The following is a 17,390-nucleotide window of genomic DNA, read 5'->3' on the forward strand; positions in this document are numbered from 1 at the left end:
AGAGGCATTGGGTTGCTGTGAAGAACATTTTCAGATATCTTCAAGGCACCAAAGATCTTGGTTTGTTCTATCGGAAAAATCAAGATAAGACCATGGTGGGATATTGTGATGCTGGATACCTATCGGATCCCCATAATGCCAGATCACAGACTGGTTTTGTCTTCTTGAGTGGAGGTACGGCCTTTTCTTGGAAGTCGACAAAACAAACTCTGGTGGCTACATCCACAAATCATTCTGAAATTATTGCTTTGTTTGAAGCATCATGTGAATGTGCATGGCTTCGCAGAATGATTAACTTTATTGAAAGTTCAAGTGGGATTGGATCATTGGAATCACCCACTATTATCTATGAAGATAATGCTGCATGTATTACACATATGCAAACATGTTATATAAAGAGTAATATTACAAAGCATATTTCTCCTAAGTTATTTTATCCCCATGAGTTACAGCAGACCGGGGAGATAAATATTCGCAAACGAAGTCATGTGATAATCTTGCTGATTTGTTTACAAAGTCATTACCAAGTTCTTTATTTTAGAGGTACATCAATGGAATTGGTATGAAACGACTTCGGGATTTGCAAAGTTCAGGGGGGGGGGGGGGTGTCTCCCTGAATGATAATCTGTTTGTGATCCTCGGATCTTTAATATTGCACTCTTTTCCTTTATAAGTTTTCCTAAATGGTTTCTTATGGAAGGTTTTTAATGAGGCAATAGTAATGCAGACATTGTGATATGTCAGTTTCTCCTTATTTTCTCACTGGGTTTTTGGAAGGAGTTTTTGATGGCATATTGTACATATCTCCTCATATTTTTCCTACAGGGTTTTTGGAGGAGACTAATCGTGATGATGATGATCACGATGTTGATGATGATGTTTACAAGAATAATTGAAGCAGAGATTAGGGGAGTGTTAGGATTAATTAATTAGTTTAATTAAAGGAAATCCCTGCTTAGCAAAACCGATGTGCGGTTCCTCTCCCGATGGGTCACGTCCTATTGTAACGGACGCGTTCTTTCGATCCATCGCTTGTAAAGGTCGCGCATGTGCGACCCGTCCCTTCCAGGGATATAAATATGTACATCATCAACATTCATCATGAGTGATTGATTACTGTTCATTTGCACTGATTCTTTACAGTTTCGACAATATTACATATTTTCATTGTCGCCATCCCACGGCACAGTAACTCATTTAGAGATTCTCACTTATACTATCTATTTTTATCCCCTATCTATGAAAATAAGCATGCATCATGCATTCCCGCAGCAACGCGCGGAGTATCATCCAGTAACCTCAAAAGTGGAACTAATTAAGGCCGAAATGATAGTTAGTGTGAGGCCTGAAATGAGAGTAGCAGATTTTTGGTTTCTGCAACGTCCTTAATTTTCATGTGTAGGTTGCTGTTGCTTAGTGCTAGTTAGTGTGAGGCCTGAAATGTACGTAGGTGCCGACACGTCGAGCAAGTCGATCGATCGGTGACAACTGACAACAACGATTGAGCAAGTGGATGTCGTCCACGCGTATACATGTACGTAAGCATAAGCATGCAACAAAATATTTTGGAGGTAGAGATCGAGATCCAGAAAGCAATGCCTTCCTGCGTACTAGTACGTGTACACTGACTTCGTATATGCATGTGCATGGTCCCGGCCGGGCCGATCGACCACACCACACCATATTACTCATCTGACATGTACTTGTGAGCATCCTGAAAACGACACTAGTACACTGCAGCGTTTTGTCGCCATCGATATATATGACTCATCTGACATGTACTACCATTCATTCAAATTTAATTAAGCCAACACCTAAATTTGTCCATATATATTCACACCGGCCGGTCTCGGTCACACTACTGCTGCTGCCCGTCTACGGCCCTTCATTGTTCTTGTTCCCTGGGAAAACCATGCACGTGACTAGTTGCGTACTGTCTGTGCCATGCATCCAGTGAATTTCATACATGGGTAAGACTACTCAAATCCTACTCCTACTTACTAGTTTTACAGAAACTTTACGTACTTATGAGGGGGAATAACCACCAAAATGAACCGTCGCCATATCGCACTCATAATGCGTAAGATTTTTGTTAAGCTGTTACGTGCAATTACATACGTCCTGATTCATGATTTGGAAACTCGTTTGGCCTTTGTATGTGTTTTAGCCCTTAATTAATTTAGATGAGATCCGTGCATGCAGCAATTCGCAGAGATGGCATACGCCAGCCATCACACCTTTTTTTCCTTTTGCCTTTAAAATTTGAATCTGTTGTATCTTTTGAACCGAAAGTGCAATCTATGTTTCGTTTGTGTACTCGTGTTCCTTGTGACGAGAGCTTTGAAACAAGACCAGTCTTCAACATGCTTTGACAAATTTTAAAAACTTCAGCAAGTTACAGCTATTACAACTTGATAAGAAGAGATACCTAAGACTAGTGAGATTGCGTGTAAAAAGGAATAATGGTTGGAGAATAAGGAATAGCTAGTACTGTCGACGATGATGCATGCATGATTGTTTTTGCATGTAGCTGCATGCATGGCCTTGTCTGGGCCTCTCTTCGAGTCTGTCTGTCTCTCCGAGGAAGAAGCTAATCTAGGGACTGTGGAGCTAGCGTAGCACTTGTACGTACGTTGACAGCTCGACACGTACGCCCATGCAACACCGCGGAAGAAAGCACTAGTAGTAAACTGCGAAAGAGAAGAATTACTATGCTTTGCACGCACCAAATTTAGATTCCATTCAAAATTTGTCAATATTTACAACCCTGCGGGCACTAGTTCCACCTGCCTGTCCAGTGCTACGTACTCCTATATAGTACGGTGGACTTCCCACTGCCTTGTGTGTTCCATGTTTCCCTGTAAAAAGACCATGCGTGCACTGGATGGCATCCATGTACATGCGGTTGCAAATCCGACGCTGATGCTGATGAATGACGTAAATTAAATATAACAAGTATTGTCTGAGCAGCGCGCACATACGTTGACGCCTCGACAGGTCGAGCTAGACACGTATGCCCATGCAACGCCACGAAAGAAAGCGCTAGTAGTAGTAAACTGTGAAAGAGGAGAACATTAAACATCAAATTCTAGTTATTTGGCGCCATGTATATATATGGTCTGACACACATTAAACATCAAATTCAGATTCAATTCAAAATTTGGCCATATACACAACCCTGCGGGCAGTAGTACCACCTGCATGTCCAGTGCTACGTGGTCACTGCACCCAGCGTCGTGCGGTCCATATTTCATCCATTCATGGATGCATGACTTTTACTCCCTGTATGGCATGCATGTAAACGCAGATGCGGATCCGATGCTTGACGCTGATGAATGAACTAAATTACATAGAAACACTACTGAAACCACTTGATGTATTAGTTTCAAGTTAAAAAAAACTATGGGTTTTAAATTAAAACTACACAGAAAAGTAATTTAGTGACGGACCAATCTGGTTAAATTTCATACGGAATGGACATATGGTTTGAAAGGAATTTAATGTTTTAGTTTTAACTTCAAATCATGTGTTCAAACTCAAAGGACATAGACAAATTTGAATTTACTGCAGTCTGCAGTAGACTAGCAATCATTCAGTGTAAAATGTCAACTAACATCAAATTACAAGGAGAGTGAACAGAGGTGGCGTGACATAGAGAAAGAAAACATGTAGAGAACGTGACACTGCTGATGAGTAACGTTCGTAGCCAAAACCCATAAAATGAAGAATAAAAAGGGTTGCAAAGTCAAAGGTTTCAGAATTCAGGGAGAACACAAGCATAAAAATCATTGGAAGTAATATTTTGGTTTCTCTCACTAGATAGATAGCCATCTCTTGCAGTAACTAGCAAACACTGTAAACCCAACACTAACATACAATGCAATACATACGTTCAGTAACACAACAACGTACTAATTGACCATCGATTTTAACAGCCACACGGTGGATCCGTCCATATATAATGTGGATCTCACCTCATCTACTAGTAGATATGGAGCGCATCAATGGATGGAAGTAGCTAGACGGCGGCATCGTAGTTGGACCGGAAGATGGAGCTGTTCCTAAGGATGTACTGGTGGTACACCATGGCCACGGCGGCGCCGATGAACGGGCCAACCCAGAAGATCCACTGGTCATCCCAAGCCTTCCCACCGTTGTACACCACGGCGGCACCAAAGCTCCTCGCTGGGTTGATGCCGGTACCGGTGACGGGGATAGTGGCAAGGTGCGCCATGAGCACGGCGAATCCGATAAGCAGCGGCGCCAGCACCGGGACGTGCGGGTCCCGGGCGATGCGCTTCGGGTCGGTCGCCGAGAACACGGTGTACACGAGCACGAAGGTGCCGGCGATCTCGGCGATGAGCCCCGCCGTCCTGGAGTATCCCGGCGCGAGCTCGTTAGCGCCGCCGCCGTAGAGCGTGTAGTGGTGACCGCCGTGCACGGCCCTCACCAGCGCCGCGCCGCAGATGGCGCCCACGCACTGCGCCACCATGTACAGGAAGGCCCTGGGAAGGGAGACCTTGCGCGCCAGGAGGAGGCCGAACGTCACCGCGGGGTTGATGTGGCCGCCGGAGATGCCGGCGGTGCAGTACACGAGGACGGCGATCGTGCCGCCGAAGGCCCACGCGATACCCAGCACGCCGGCGCCGCTGCACGCTTGGGCGTCCGTCTGGCGCTTGTGGCCGACCACGGTGGCGACGGCGACGTAGACCAAGAGCAGCGTGGCCGTGAACTCGGCGATGACGGCACGGTACAGAGACCACTTACCCAGCTCGCCGGCGTCCACCAGCGGCGCTGGAGGAGGGTCCAGGTAGTCCTTGGCGCTGCCGTTGCTGATGACTTCGTTGTCGATGGCCTCCGGACTCAGCTTGCCTTGTGCTGGTGCCATAGGCATGATCGATCTCGGGTTCTCGGCTGATTAATCAAGGATCAATCGGCAATGATGGAAGGAGATTGGGTGTCCATAACACGGCAAGGATGCATGTATATATAGAGAGTATGGCCAGCATCACCGTTCTCTCGTGGCACGCACCATTTGCATATTTTTACTACGACGAGTGCCGTCTACTTTTTTGAGGATTCAAGTGCCATTTACTGATTTACAAGCCATGCATCTCTTTTTTAGTGCCGCGCGCGGCAGCGTTTTTGCGGAAGTGATTATCTTAACAAAGATGTGTACATTGTATAATTATTTTCTTACTCCCTCCGTCTAGGTGTATAACTAGCCACAATGAAGAATAACATACACTAGTAACATACACATATCTCTAGACTATGTTACTACATTCATAGTGGGTAGTAACATAAGTGTGGTAACATGCATAGCTTCATTTATTAGGTTATAGACTCATGTTGCATTGGAGCATGTGATGTTACAGTAACTAGCTAAGTTACTACAACTATCTCTCTCCTCATTAACTCATTGCCACATAAGCAAATTTGCTGAGGTGGACTCAATGTTACTGTTGAAGTTACTCCCACTGTGGCTAGTCTAAGTCATTTTAGGTTGTGCACCGCGACCAAGGCGGAGGGGAAATCGAGATAACTTAATGTCTTTTTGCTAATTAATAGCTTTGCATGCAATGAACTAACCACTGCATGTCATGTTTGTTAGTCTCAAGTCATTAAAAGAATGCACGGCCCACATCTCTTATTGGTTGATACGTCATGAAACGAAAAAAGATGAGGGAGTTAATGTACCGTGACTAAGTGTTTTGGGATTATTTCATTTTCGTAATAAGGTGACTTATACACCTAGACGGAGGGAGTACCAAGATCTAAATAGAAAACTACAGGTTGTATCTCCCAACCTTTTGTAATTATTTGTTTACTGATTTTTTGACTAGCTATGACTTTGATGAAGACTGCGTACAAACGTCGCAAAAAAAAAAAGACTGCGTACAAAGATGTCGTTGGAGATTATAGGCCAGGGGATGAAGAGAAGGAACGAGCCACCAAATTAGGAAGAGAATTCAACAATACAAAGAAGAGGGGTCAGAGTAGTGCGGGAGATAGGGATATTGAAAGGATCAAGATGGACCTAAAGGAGGTGAATATGGACAACTACAAATTTACTTTGATTATTAGCAAATTTAGGCTGCGTGTAATATAAAGTGTGGGCCAAAACAATGTTACGAGGAAATATACAACTACATGATGCATGCAAGGTCAAGTGAGCAAAGGAAACCACAAGTAAATGAGTTAGGGTTAGTAACAACCAAACACCACACACATGAAGATGTATTTCGACGTTCACTTCCTTGAATGAAAACTTGTCACCGTTGGAGGCGTAGGTGTCACCATGAAGGCTTACCCTCTTATCCTTGCAATATCACCATGAAGGCAATTCTCAACCATTGATGGTAGACCTTGAGACGGACTCCAAACTTTTATAAATGATGGGGCAAGTCACAAGTTGATTCCTCTCATGGGACTCCAACCCCCTAGGAGTCTCCGGAGAAAAACGTGACAAAAAATTGTTTTCGCGACTCGAGATGTTAGAAGGTGTTCGTTAAGGGCAGTTTCTATTATAACACTAGAAATCTGTGCCATTAGTCTCAGCTAGAACAGAGGTTTAACCCCCCAAGAGTAACAATTACTCAGTAAACTCAAGGGCGAACCCAAGTTCGTTCATTGAGAATATAGATCGGGGGCTCGTCTCTCTTTTCCCTCAAAGGAGTGGAATGATTTGACCAAGGGATATAGAGGTTATGAAGCTTTTGCGCTTTGGAAAATGGGGTATGGGAGAGTAAATAGCTGTTTAAATTATAGCTAGTAAAAAATCAATAAATAAATACAAAAGGTGGAGCATAAGAGAATATATCAAAATAACTTTCATTATCGCACATTGGTGAGATAGTTTTGAGCTAAGCCTTCGAAAGAATTTCATCAACGGGTACAAGCCGTGACATAATTAATCTCCTTGTATTAATCCTACGCATTGCCTTTTGATTCCCTGCTCATGGATCTGATTCATCAGATGATTTGTGTTGAGACTATTTTCCTTTAGTGGTACTATGCATGTGATGATCCTTCATTCCAGCCAGCTTTTGGGTATTTATTTACGTACTATCTGGCTAACCAGGTGGTGAAAGTGAAACTTCATCCCGGGCAATCGAGCAAGGACATTGCAGGATTGTAGATGGGAAGGACCAGACACGTACGCTGCCGACTAAAACCACACCAATGTGACGAGAATGCCCTCGGTCAGATCATTAAGCTGGGTGTACAAATGAAAGGACAAAGGTAACCAATAAAAATGAAGGAAGAAAGGAGGTGCGGCACCAATGTGACCATACCAATGAAGGATGATGCATATATTCGATCTCCTCGGATGAACTTACGTACTCTTGGCTACTAATTAATTAGCAGTGACTAGCTAGATGAGATAATTACTATACTACTGGCCTGGTGTACTACGATTTGAACAGCATGGATGGATGTGAACGCCGAAACCTGCATGCATGCAGCTGCCGGCACTATGCCTATGCCTTCCCGTGTTGTGTTGTCAATCTGTCCTCTGGATGAACATGACTCGCCCATCCATGCGTGTTTTGCCACCTAAATATCCAACGGGTGCTTTTTCTCTTCTTCTTCTTCCACCAACGGCTGCTGAGCTGCTAGCTTCCTTTTCGTTTTCGTGATCGCCATACGTGTTTTTCGAGGAATAGTGCCTTCAAATGTGACTTTGCCGACATGCTAGTCGATCATCGACAAGGAGCCAGAGGATTACAACAAGTTGGGGCAACCATCGCTCAAAGCCTCAAATTTGCTCTTTGGGGTGAAATCACATGATCTGCCCTTCTAAATCACTCATGCATCATTTCATTTCCAGAGGCTTCCCTTTTGGAGAAATTTTCTCGCAGCTCGGGTGCTGCCACCAGGGTGATTGATGTTCATACATGATTATTGGGGTCTTGTCAATTGTTTTCCTTTTTCTTTTCTTTTTTAATAATTAGAGGTGTGCATCATTGAGGTCTCGACTAGCTCTTGATCAGCGTGCCAAGTCGCAGAGGCGGGGTGTACTCTTGATATTAATATGTTATTGTTTATCGGGAGGAAACGAGCAACGGTAACCACCAGACACAGGGCGGAGAACATGGTGATCAAGGTAGGATTTGTTGGCATACGCCTATGAAAAGAGTGGTGACGATGATTGTTGGCATGCCAAGTGTTCTATTTTGTAAGGACTATTTTATTAATCATTAACTCCTTTGTATGAGCCATATTCACTGGTATTGGTCATTGGCGCCCTTGTCCTTGGATCAGATCATGAGCCATGTCTTTCTCTCCCTTTCAAATTTTCGGCCGGTCCAAACCCTGTAGTACTAGTATTTTCCACTTGTAGTTGTGTAATCTCCAGATTGGGTTCTCTCTAACCATCTTTGGCTATAAATAGACTTGTATATTTGTTCATAAAAAAATCATGTTTTAAATCATTTACTTGGTCATTTAATATTGGGTTCAAGCTCTAGAGCAAACAACCGACCTAGTAAAAGATGAACCCAAAAGCTCGAGGGAGTGTTTTCATAATATAGATCTCCGTACTTGTGGGTGTTATACAAAGGCATGACCCGTGTGCCAAGTAAGTGACTAAGTTGATCCCTCCCAATAATAAATATTTTGTTCACCATGATACAATGTCAACATGGTATGATTAGTGCATACACAAATGAAGTTAATGCATACGTGCCACGATTAACCTAGACATAAGGATTTGGATATGATGATCTAGAAATTCAACAAGCAAGGACAAAGGAATTTATTTTCATTATATAGACTAATTCAATCGTTTGCCACAAGAGCAAGTGTAATACCAGCTGTATAGCCCACTTACGTTGCACTTTTGTCTATGTGGTGGAGATAGACAGGGAAAAAAATAGGGGAGTTGGCTCTCATATGCAAGAACATGACTCTGCACATGCATCTACGCAAATACAATAAATATGATGAAAGAGAAAAGAGAGGGTGCAAAAAGTATTTGTTGTATAATCAATCTTATAGCCAACTTGAACCGTTAGCCACTGCGTACCTGTATTCTCCCTCCATACATAACCAAATGCTATGGTTAGTCATATAGTGCAAGATGGTGTCGAACTTGGCTTATGTAACCGACTAACTCTATTTCTTCCCGTGAGCTTTTGGCATTGAACTCTTTGTTGCAGGTTGTTTCCCTCTGTACGCGTTACAACAAGATGTCTATGTTGGATGACTCATCCTTCAACCCTCACTTCGCCTAACCGCATGCTCTCGGCTCAAATGCAAGACATGCGCGTGCACAAGATATGGAACTATTGGCTCACCTCCAAAGTAAACATCTCCGGATGGATGCTCATCTTGGAACGATTAAATACAAGGAAAATCTACACAGGGAAACCATTATATCCGATCAATCTTGCCCCCCCCCCCCCCCCTTGTGACGCTCCTGTGGAGGATTGGCACAATTTGTTCTTTGGATGTCACATGCAGCTGTTGTATGGTAGTTTATCGGTTTCAGCGCAGCAAAGACCACAATTGACACCATCTAGAATGCGGCACCAGCTGCTGGCCTCCCAACCTCGACACTACACTTGGTGGTCTTCATCATATACCGGAAACTATGGGACGTTAGAAAAGCGAAGGTGTTTAGACTCTTAGATCTTGGCAAATACTCTGTAAAAAAAACATCAATGACGATATAGGTCTTTGGCTACATAGGTTACCCTTGGCCCGGTATGTGGTGCGATCATATCTCCCATCACTAGTATTGTACTCTAGTATGCGCGCGTGCGCGCACGAATGGTTGAATAGTCACTATAAATGATATCTTTTATAGGACATGGCAATAACATATAGCCAACAACAGACTATACTATTAGACATGCTCTACTGTTGATGTAGCTATATGTTTAACATGTTGGGGTAGCTACGCTTATTTTGTACTCCTTCCGTCACGAATTACTTGTCACATAAATGGATGTATTTAGAACTAAAAATACGTCTAAATATATCCATTTCTATGATAAGTAATTCATGACGGAGAGAGTATTAGTTAAATTAGTTTTTGCGGGCATAGATGTACCTCCAGTATGGTGTTGTGCAGCATGGATGGATGGTTAATTTACTCCCTCGGTGTTGCTAAGGTAGGAGCATGTAGTCCTCTCCACATCTACATGACATGGATGGGATCAGAAAAGACAATTTAGGGAGTAGTGATTGATTGCTTGAAACGTTGTCATTGGTGCTCGTGAATGATGGAATGATGGATGGAGAATAAGGATAAGCATATACATCTCCATGGATGGAGGATCGATGATTCATCATGAATGGATGATTGGTTTTGTATATAGCTGCATGCATGGCCTGCTCTGGTCACACACACACACACACACACAGAGAGAGAGAGAGAGAGAGAGAGAGAGAGCATTAGGCACGCACTGCACTAAACAGTAGGTACGTTGACAGAGGAAGGAGACAGGAACACAGGCAACAACACACACAATAACAGATACTCATATGGACGCGCATAGACTGTACACTTAAAGGTAGCTGCAACGTGAATTGGTCTGGTCGGCATCGATTTATATGACCATTGTCACTGTGGATCGATCCGGTCCCCCCCCCCCCCCCCCCCCCCCCGCACCATGCATGTGATGTGAGTGAGTCACCACGGCCCGGCCACACCCCCTACCATATTACTACTGGTGTACATATCTCTGTACGTACCTCGACGTTTGCCAAACTTAATTTGTACCTATCCATGTACAAAACTGGTGTGCAGGAGTCTCCTTACAGTGTACAAAACGGACATTATTGTATCTATCCATGTACTGTATATACATCATTGATATTATATATTGAGGGAGGGGACTTTACTTACTGTACGTACGTTGTACTTACATGCATGAATAATACAGCTAGCGGCAGCATCGCAAGTCTGCCGACATCGACATGCATACTCACATGGCGTACATACGTGGAGCTGGCCATGCATGTAAGTGGGCCTCACCATAAAAACCTTACGTGCAATCCAAACATCAAGAACAAGTGAAGGCAATGAGAGATCTGCTCAAATTTCCCACAGCGAAGAGCCTGAGCACTGTCATGTCGCTGCCACTGCATCTCCACTCATAATTGTTCATCCGTCACTCCAATCGTTGCTTCATTCAAAACTTCAATACCATATCTGCATCATTACAAATTAAGAGTATCTCCAACCAGAGATGGCGAATGTGCTTTAAAAAAAATCCTTTTGCATCATGGCATTTTGGAAAAAACACCTCCAAGAATAACTTGTCGGTCCAAAACTATCTAGAAAAGCTAGCTAGGGCCTTGGGCTGTAACACATTCATGGTCGAAGTAATTTGTCCTAGTTTCACATATAAAAGAAGTCCTACGTATTTATTTTGCCAATTTAGAACAAAATAAAATTTACGGTGTGTATGGGCGCTCTTTCCCCTACTGCTCCCTAACCTAGGCGATGTGTGGAGGCAACTGATCTTCCCTACTCTCTGGTGAGTCCAAGGGCCCATCCTCTTATGACTGTCACTCGTTAGGGCTGTCTCGAGATCATGGTGTCGACGTCAGCGTGGAATAAAGTCTCTCGGCGTCTTCTTCCTTCTAGTGATAGTTCTTCGCGTCTTCGCAAGACGTCCGTAACATGGTGTGCCCTAGATCTAGTTCTCCTGGTTTGGCATTTTTTCCGAATGCTTGTCTTGGTTGTGCAGCAGGGAGCGGGCAACGTGGTTTTGTCTCTTGATTCTCTGGCTCGAGTTCCATGTTTGTACCAACGAAGGGTGCCTAGCCACGGCCTTGTCGGGAAGATTGTGAGATTTATGTTCCCCAGCTCCGTGTTGCCGAAACTAGGGCATTTAGCCTGTGTTCTCTTCTTTGGGGCAAAGATTTGATGCACAAATCATGTTGTCAAAGTTTTATGGTCTACATCGACGACTTTCCGGTTTAAACAAGTTTGCTCCGCTGAAACGGAGGTCCGGAGGTGGCAATGCTTTGCCCACTGTGCGTTACAGGAAGAAGACTTCGACACACTAAAGGATATTTAATTGTATTTCTAAATTTATGTATGGGTGTTTTTGCAAGGGTTTATGCTACTTAATTTATGAACTATGGCTTTTTCACAAGAAAAATAACTAAATTATATTTGAGGAATATTTTACACAGTAGTGAGTACAAAAAGGGGATGGCCGGGCATGCATGGAGGCAGGCGTAGGTGTGGGCGTGGGAAGGCAGGACCAGCAAGCTGCACGTAGTGGAGTAGTGCCGACTTAAAAAAGCGTTCTAAGGCGACGAGAATGCCCTGTCACTCTCACAGCTACCAGCTGGACGTAGTAAGTTCAAAATAATTCATCAAGGCAATATAATCTGCAAAAGTTGATTTGAAAAGCAGTGCATGCAGCTCAGGTGCCACCTTTGTAGTATGTGGGTGTTGTCAGTATGGTCTGCCTTGCCAATTGCCTTGTGATTGGTGATGTAGCTACTACTCCCTCCGTTTCAAAATAGATGACTCAACTTTATATTAATTTTAGTACAAAGTTGGGTCATCTATTTTGGAACGGAGGGAGTAGCTTCTAAATCATGGATGATGTATGCCTGCGTGCACGATTGGTTTTGTTGACTTGTGGAGCGTTAGGCGTCAACTGCACCTGCGTTAGGCGTCAGCATGCAACGTCTTAACGAAATACCACAGCACCCAGTCTTCCCTCAACAGTCGCTGTAGGTAACTGTAGAAAATCGACATCGAGATCGAGATCGAGATCGGGAGGGAGAAAGCAATGCCTGCCTGACTTCATGCGTACGTGTACACATAGTATGTAGTATAAGCATGTTCATGGTCCCGGCCGATCGGTCGACCACACGATATTATTTGTGGCCAGCAAAGATCAAGAGAGACCGCATGCACACGTCCTGAAAACGCTACTACGCTGCAGCGTTTTGTTTTGTCGCCATCGCCCATCAATATATCGTAATTTCTGGCCACGGCCCCCCTCGACCTCCCCCACCCATCTCTCTAGCCCTAGTGAACAACTCCGGCGACCCTCGTGCACACACACCCACTTCTAGGATAGATAATGGTGTTGCTACTTCCACCTAATTAAGATAAATAATGTGGCTGCTCTTTCTTCTAAGATAAGTAATGAGGCTGCTTCTTCTCCCGCGAAGTTTCTTCTTCTTCAGCGAGGTCCGGCGTGCCAAACAAAAAAGACATGACACATGAAAAAGTATTCAGGCGCCTGAAAAATAGCAAAACCAAATATATTTAGCTAACCTGTGCCAGTGTCGACCACACTACTGCTACGTACTGCTACGTACGTACAAGCCCTTCATTGTTCTTGTTCCCCGGGAGACCCATGCGCATTTGACCAACTACGTACTATCTGTGCAGTGAATTTCATCGAGATCCATAGACCATGGGTATCCTAAAACTATCTATCTCATCTCTTAGTAATTTTTGAATGTATCTTAAGTTTGGAGTAAGTGAATTTGAAGTGTCGGGGTGGTAAAATTTTGTTCCCGGCAAGAGAAAGTAAGTATGGTTCGGACTTTGCAGAGCTGGGACCAAATTAACACCTCTATATACACGGCCGACTAAACAACACTAATTTGACGAGAATACCCCGAGTCAGATTCATGTACAAATACAATGAAAAAAAAAGAGATTCACATACAAATAAAGCACAAAGGGAGCGGTAACCTAATTAGATGGGTTCATTAGACGGGCAATGTACTGCACGCGTACCCTACGCATGGATGCAAGATTTCTAGCACTAAAATTATTGAAAATAAAATGTAAATATATAAACATAAGGACCCTGATAAATCTCAAACGTTCAGATTTTAAGCAAGTCATCCCGAATGATTTTTTCATGACAACTTTAGTTGACGCGAGGTGGCAAATTTAGTTGTTGAAACATGACAACTTTGTCCCAGTTTGTTTTTTCCCAGAAAATTGCCATGTTTGCCATCCTCGCGTGAAATAAAGTTGTCATGAAAAATGTTCGGGTTGCCATGCTTAAAATCCAAACATTCAGGATTTATCATTTCCAAAAAATAGTAAGACTATTGAGAGGCTGTGGTAGATATATTGCGTGAACAAAGGAAAGGAATGATGGATGGAGAATAAGGACCAGTAAATATACTGACCGACAGTGGACGATGACGCATGCATGATTGATTTTGCATGTAGCTGCATGCATGGCCTTGTCCGGGCCTCGACCGTGGAGTGGAGCATAGTAAACCGATCATGCATGCTAATCATGGACGTACGTGTTGCAATCATACTAAACTTACACGTACCCGACACTTACGCTCATGCAACACTGCAACAGCACTAAGGGCATCTCCAACATGAACTCTCAAAATGTATGCTAACATTCGAACCGAGGTGTCACCATCCAACGTGCCGCTACTTCGGTCCATGGACGCACAAACAGGGGGGTTTGCAGGAGTCCTAATGTCCGCCATCAGTCCCACGCGAAACAGTTGCCATGTGAAGGTGGATCCACCATCGCCACCGCACAGCTGGCACGCCCGCATCAACGGGCTGGTATCACCGACAGGCCTCGTATGGCATGCACAACAAGGCCATGAAGGAGGAGGTGCCCATAGCAATCGTGAAGGCGCGCCGGCGTGCCCTCTACCTTGACAGCGGCAGCGCCTCTTCATCGTGAAGCTTGCCCGCGGCGGAGGAGAGGGCAGCCATGGTGGTGCCATGGAGGGAGCGGCGCAACACGGTGTGCCTGGCGGCGTTCGCGAAGTTTGACCTCACGCCGGACTAGGTTTGCGCGGATGCCAACCTACCTGAGGCATGTGCCGCCTGGATGGTGACCTCGCCAAGATTGGAAAGAAATGGTCGCTGAGCGATCCCTAGTGAGGGGCGGCGTTGGCGACGCGGCCTTTTGCACGACACAGGAGGAAGCCGAGCAGCTCCTCCGCGAGCGCCATGTGGCGGCCAGCAGAGCAGCCAAATCTCTGTGACATTTTGCCGCTGGAAGGACCTCGACGATGTCTTCGATGGCATCAACGTCACCGACAGCGGCAGAGGTGATGGATGGTCCGACCAGCCATACGAGGTCACCGTCCGCTACAAATTAGTTTAGACTTTTTAAGTTCAAGTTCAACAGACGTACTATCGTCCGGTTTATGTAAATTGTATCAAATTTTATGTCCATTTGCATGAACCTGTCGTGTTCGCATGATATGTGTCCGTCTAATTTGATTTTTGTTTTATGCGGTCTAAGGTTTGGGACTGGCGTTAGATATTATGTCCGTTTTGAGGGCTGATGGTGGTGATAAAATTCAAATAAACTGTGAACTGAACCGCAAAAAAAAAAGATAAACTGTGAACTTTCGATCACGGTGGCCGGCGTTTTTGGGGGCCTGCTTTTTGGGGGCCAAGCAGTAGTCGTGTGTAGTAAACTGTATACAAAGTTGCGCGCACAGTATTTCACATAATTAATTTGGCACGATCTCTATACAGTATATGGTCTGACTGACACCCATTAATGCACGCATCAAATTCAGATCCAATTGAAAATTTGTCCATATTCACAACCCTGCAGGGGCAGTAGTACGGCACTGCTTGTCCAGTGGTACGCAGTACGCTGGTCACTGTCCCCTGCCTCGCGCGATCCATGCATGTTTTCCCAGGGAACCCATGCATGCATGATTTTCACTCCCTGGTTCTTGCCCAGGATCATATATTCAGCTGAGCGTCGTTCTTGCCCAGGTTCTATATCTTTTCTCAACCTACTCAAGTCCAAACCGTTGAGGTGGAAGTCTGAACAACCAGGCTGTTGAGCGAGCGAGCGGTCCTCCCCCTGCCCCTAACCCTCGCCGCCGCCACCCCCCTGCCCGATCCCGGCCAGATCCGGGTTCCCCTTCCCCTGCTCCTCCCTTTCCTCCCCCTTTTCCGCCCTCGCGCCACCTCCCCGGGAGGCGGCCGGGGCGGCGCGTGCCTTCTCCTTCGTCCTCCCACCTCGCCTCGTCCTCCCGCCCCCTCGCCGTCGCCGGCGGGCTCCCCCGTCTCTGGTCCGGGTGGTGTCGGCGGCGGCGGGATCTTCCCTCCCCGCGGGAGCGTCCTTCCTGCCTGGGGCGGGGGCGGCGACGGTGTCGTTCGGCTAGGCGGCTGTCCGGTGACCTAGCGGGGGTGGCCGGCGGCGGACGTGGTGGCGGCGCTGCTCCTTGGCGGCGGGGCGGCTTGGTGGCGCATGGTGTCCGGCGGCGCACCCCCGTCCCAGAGCTGGACCCTGCGGGCCCCATATGGGCCCTAGCGGGTCGGCCCCCGGCGTGGCTTTGTTGTCTTCCGCGTGGTGAGGAGGTGGAGCAGCTCAAACCGGGGGCGCCGACTCCAACGGCGTGTTTGCTGCAGCGCAAAGGCGGGAGCTTTACGGGCCTTTGGGGGCTCGGTCGGGCCTGTGGGCCCACGAGCCTGGTATGCTCCTGCTATTGCGTCCGGTCGGCTATCGTCATTGACGGGGGAAGTTGGGCCCCCCCGTGTGCTGACGGTGTTGTTGCCTCTAGTCCCGACTCCTCTTCCTCAGTGTGCAGACCTCACTTCATGGTGCCGTGGTGAGATGGCGTGAGAAGCTTCAAGACTGTGCTGGCGCAGGGTGGTGGTCAGTTCCGGTGAAGGGCTCCGGAGTGCCCGAGGTGAAGGTTGGATCGGGAGAAATCCCTGTCGGCCTGGCCGACACCGACGCGGTGGCGCCTCAAGGTGCCGCTGAACCTTCCTGGAGGGCGTGGGGGACTACCCTTCTTCTCTCCTCATCGCGCACAGGGGGAATCCCTTGGCAGCAGCATCGTCATCGTCACGTCCCTTCTTGGAGGTTTTGATTGGTACCGGCACTTCGGAGTCTAGGAGCTTTGTGGGAGATCTCCGGTGGGCGCAGTGGTCGCGAGGCTTCTTCATGTTTTTGTCGATCCGCCGTTGTCGGCATTTGTTCCTTTTATATTTTCTCATTCGTTTCTTTTGGGCGTGTCTATGTTGCTTCCGCCCCAGCACCTATCGTAGATTGTATCGGTTGGTTGCTTTGTAATTCAAAGCGGGGGAACCCTTTTTTCGTCAAACCGTTGGGGCCCCTTAGAGGTTCTAACCATGGAGCACGAAGGTCCCCAAAACGCATAGTTTCCCCTCCAAAGATAACCTCCCCAGTATGGGAATTCTTGAACTTAGATGATGCCCTTCAATGGTATAATGAACACCAGACTGAAATGTTTACTTCAGACGAAAGTTTCATTCAATTTGCCGCGCAAGCTAGTGATCCATTTTTTCATAGCCAAGATCCTTTCTCAGGATGAAGGACTGAGTAATTATTAGCAGGGTCCAGTGACCCAAGATGCGAGTGCGAGCTCTCTCTGTTTTGATTTCAAGTCCAAAAGGCCCGGCAAAAGAGGAT

General features: G+C 46.0%; 1 protein-coding gene across 1 annotated transcript; it reads right to left on the reverse strand.

Moving 5' to 3' along the window:
* Nucleotides 1–3,779: 3,779 nt before the first annotated feature.
* LOC109733650 (aquaporin PIP2-5) lies at nt 3,780–4,974 on the reverse strand. The gene has a single exon (XM_020292870.3). It carries the CDS (start codon nt 4,892–4,894, stop codon nt 4,019–4,021), a length of 876 nt encoding a protein of 291 aa, XP_020148459.1. The 5' UTR covers nt 4,895–4,974; the 3' UTR covers nt 3,780–4,018.
* Nucleotides 4,975–17,390: the final 12,416 nt, after the last annotated feature.

The sequence above is a fragment of the Aegilops tauschii genome, chromosome 5 (assembly GCF_002575655.3).
Source record: "Aegilops tauschii subsp. strangulata cultivar AL8/78 chromosome 5, Aet v6.0, whole genome shotgun sequence".
Taxonomy (NCBI): Eukaryota; Viridiplantae; Streptophyta; class Magnoliopsida; order Poales; family Poaceae; genus Aegilops; species Aegilops tauschii.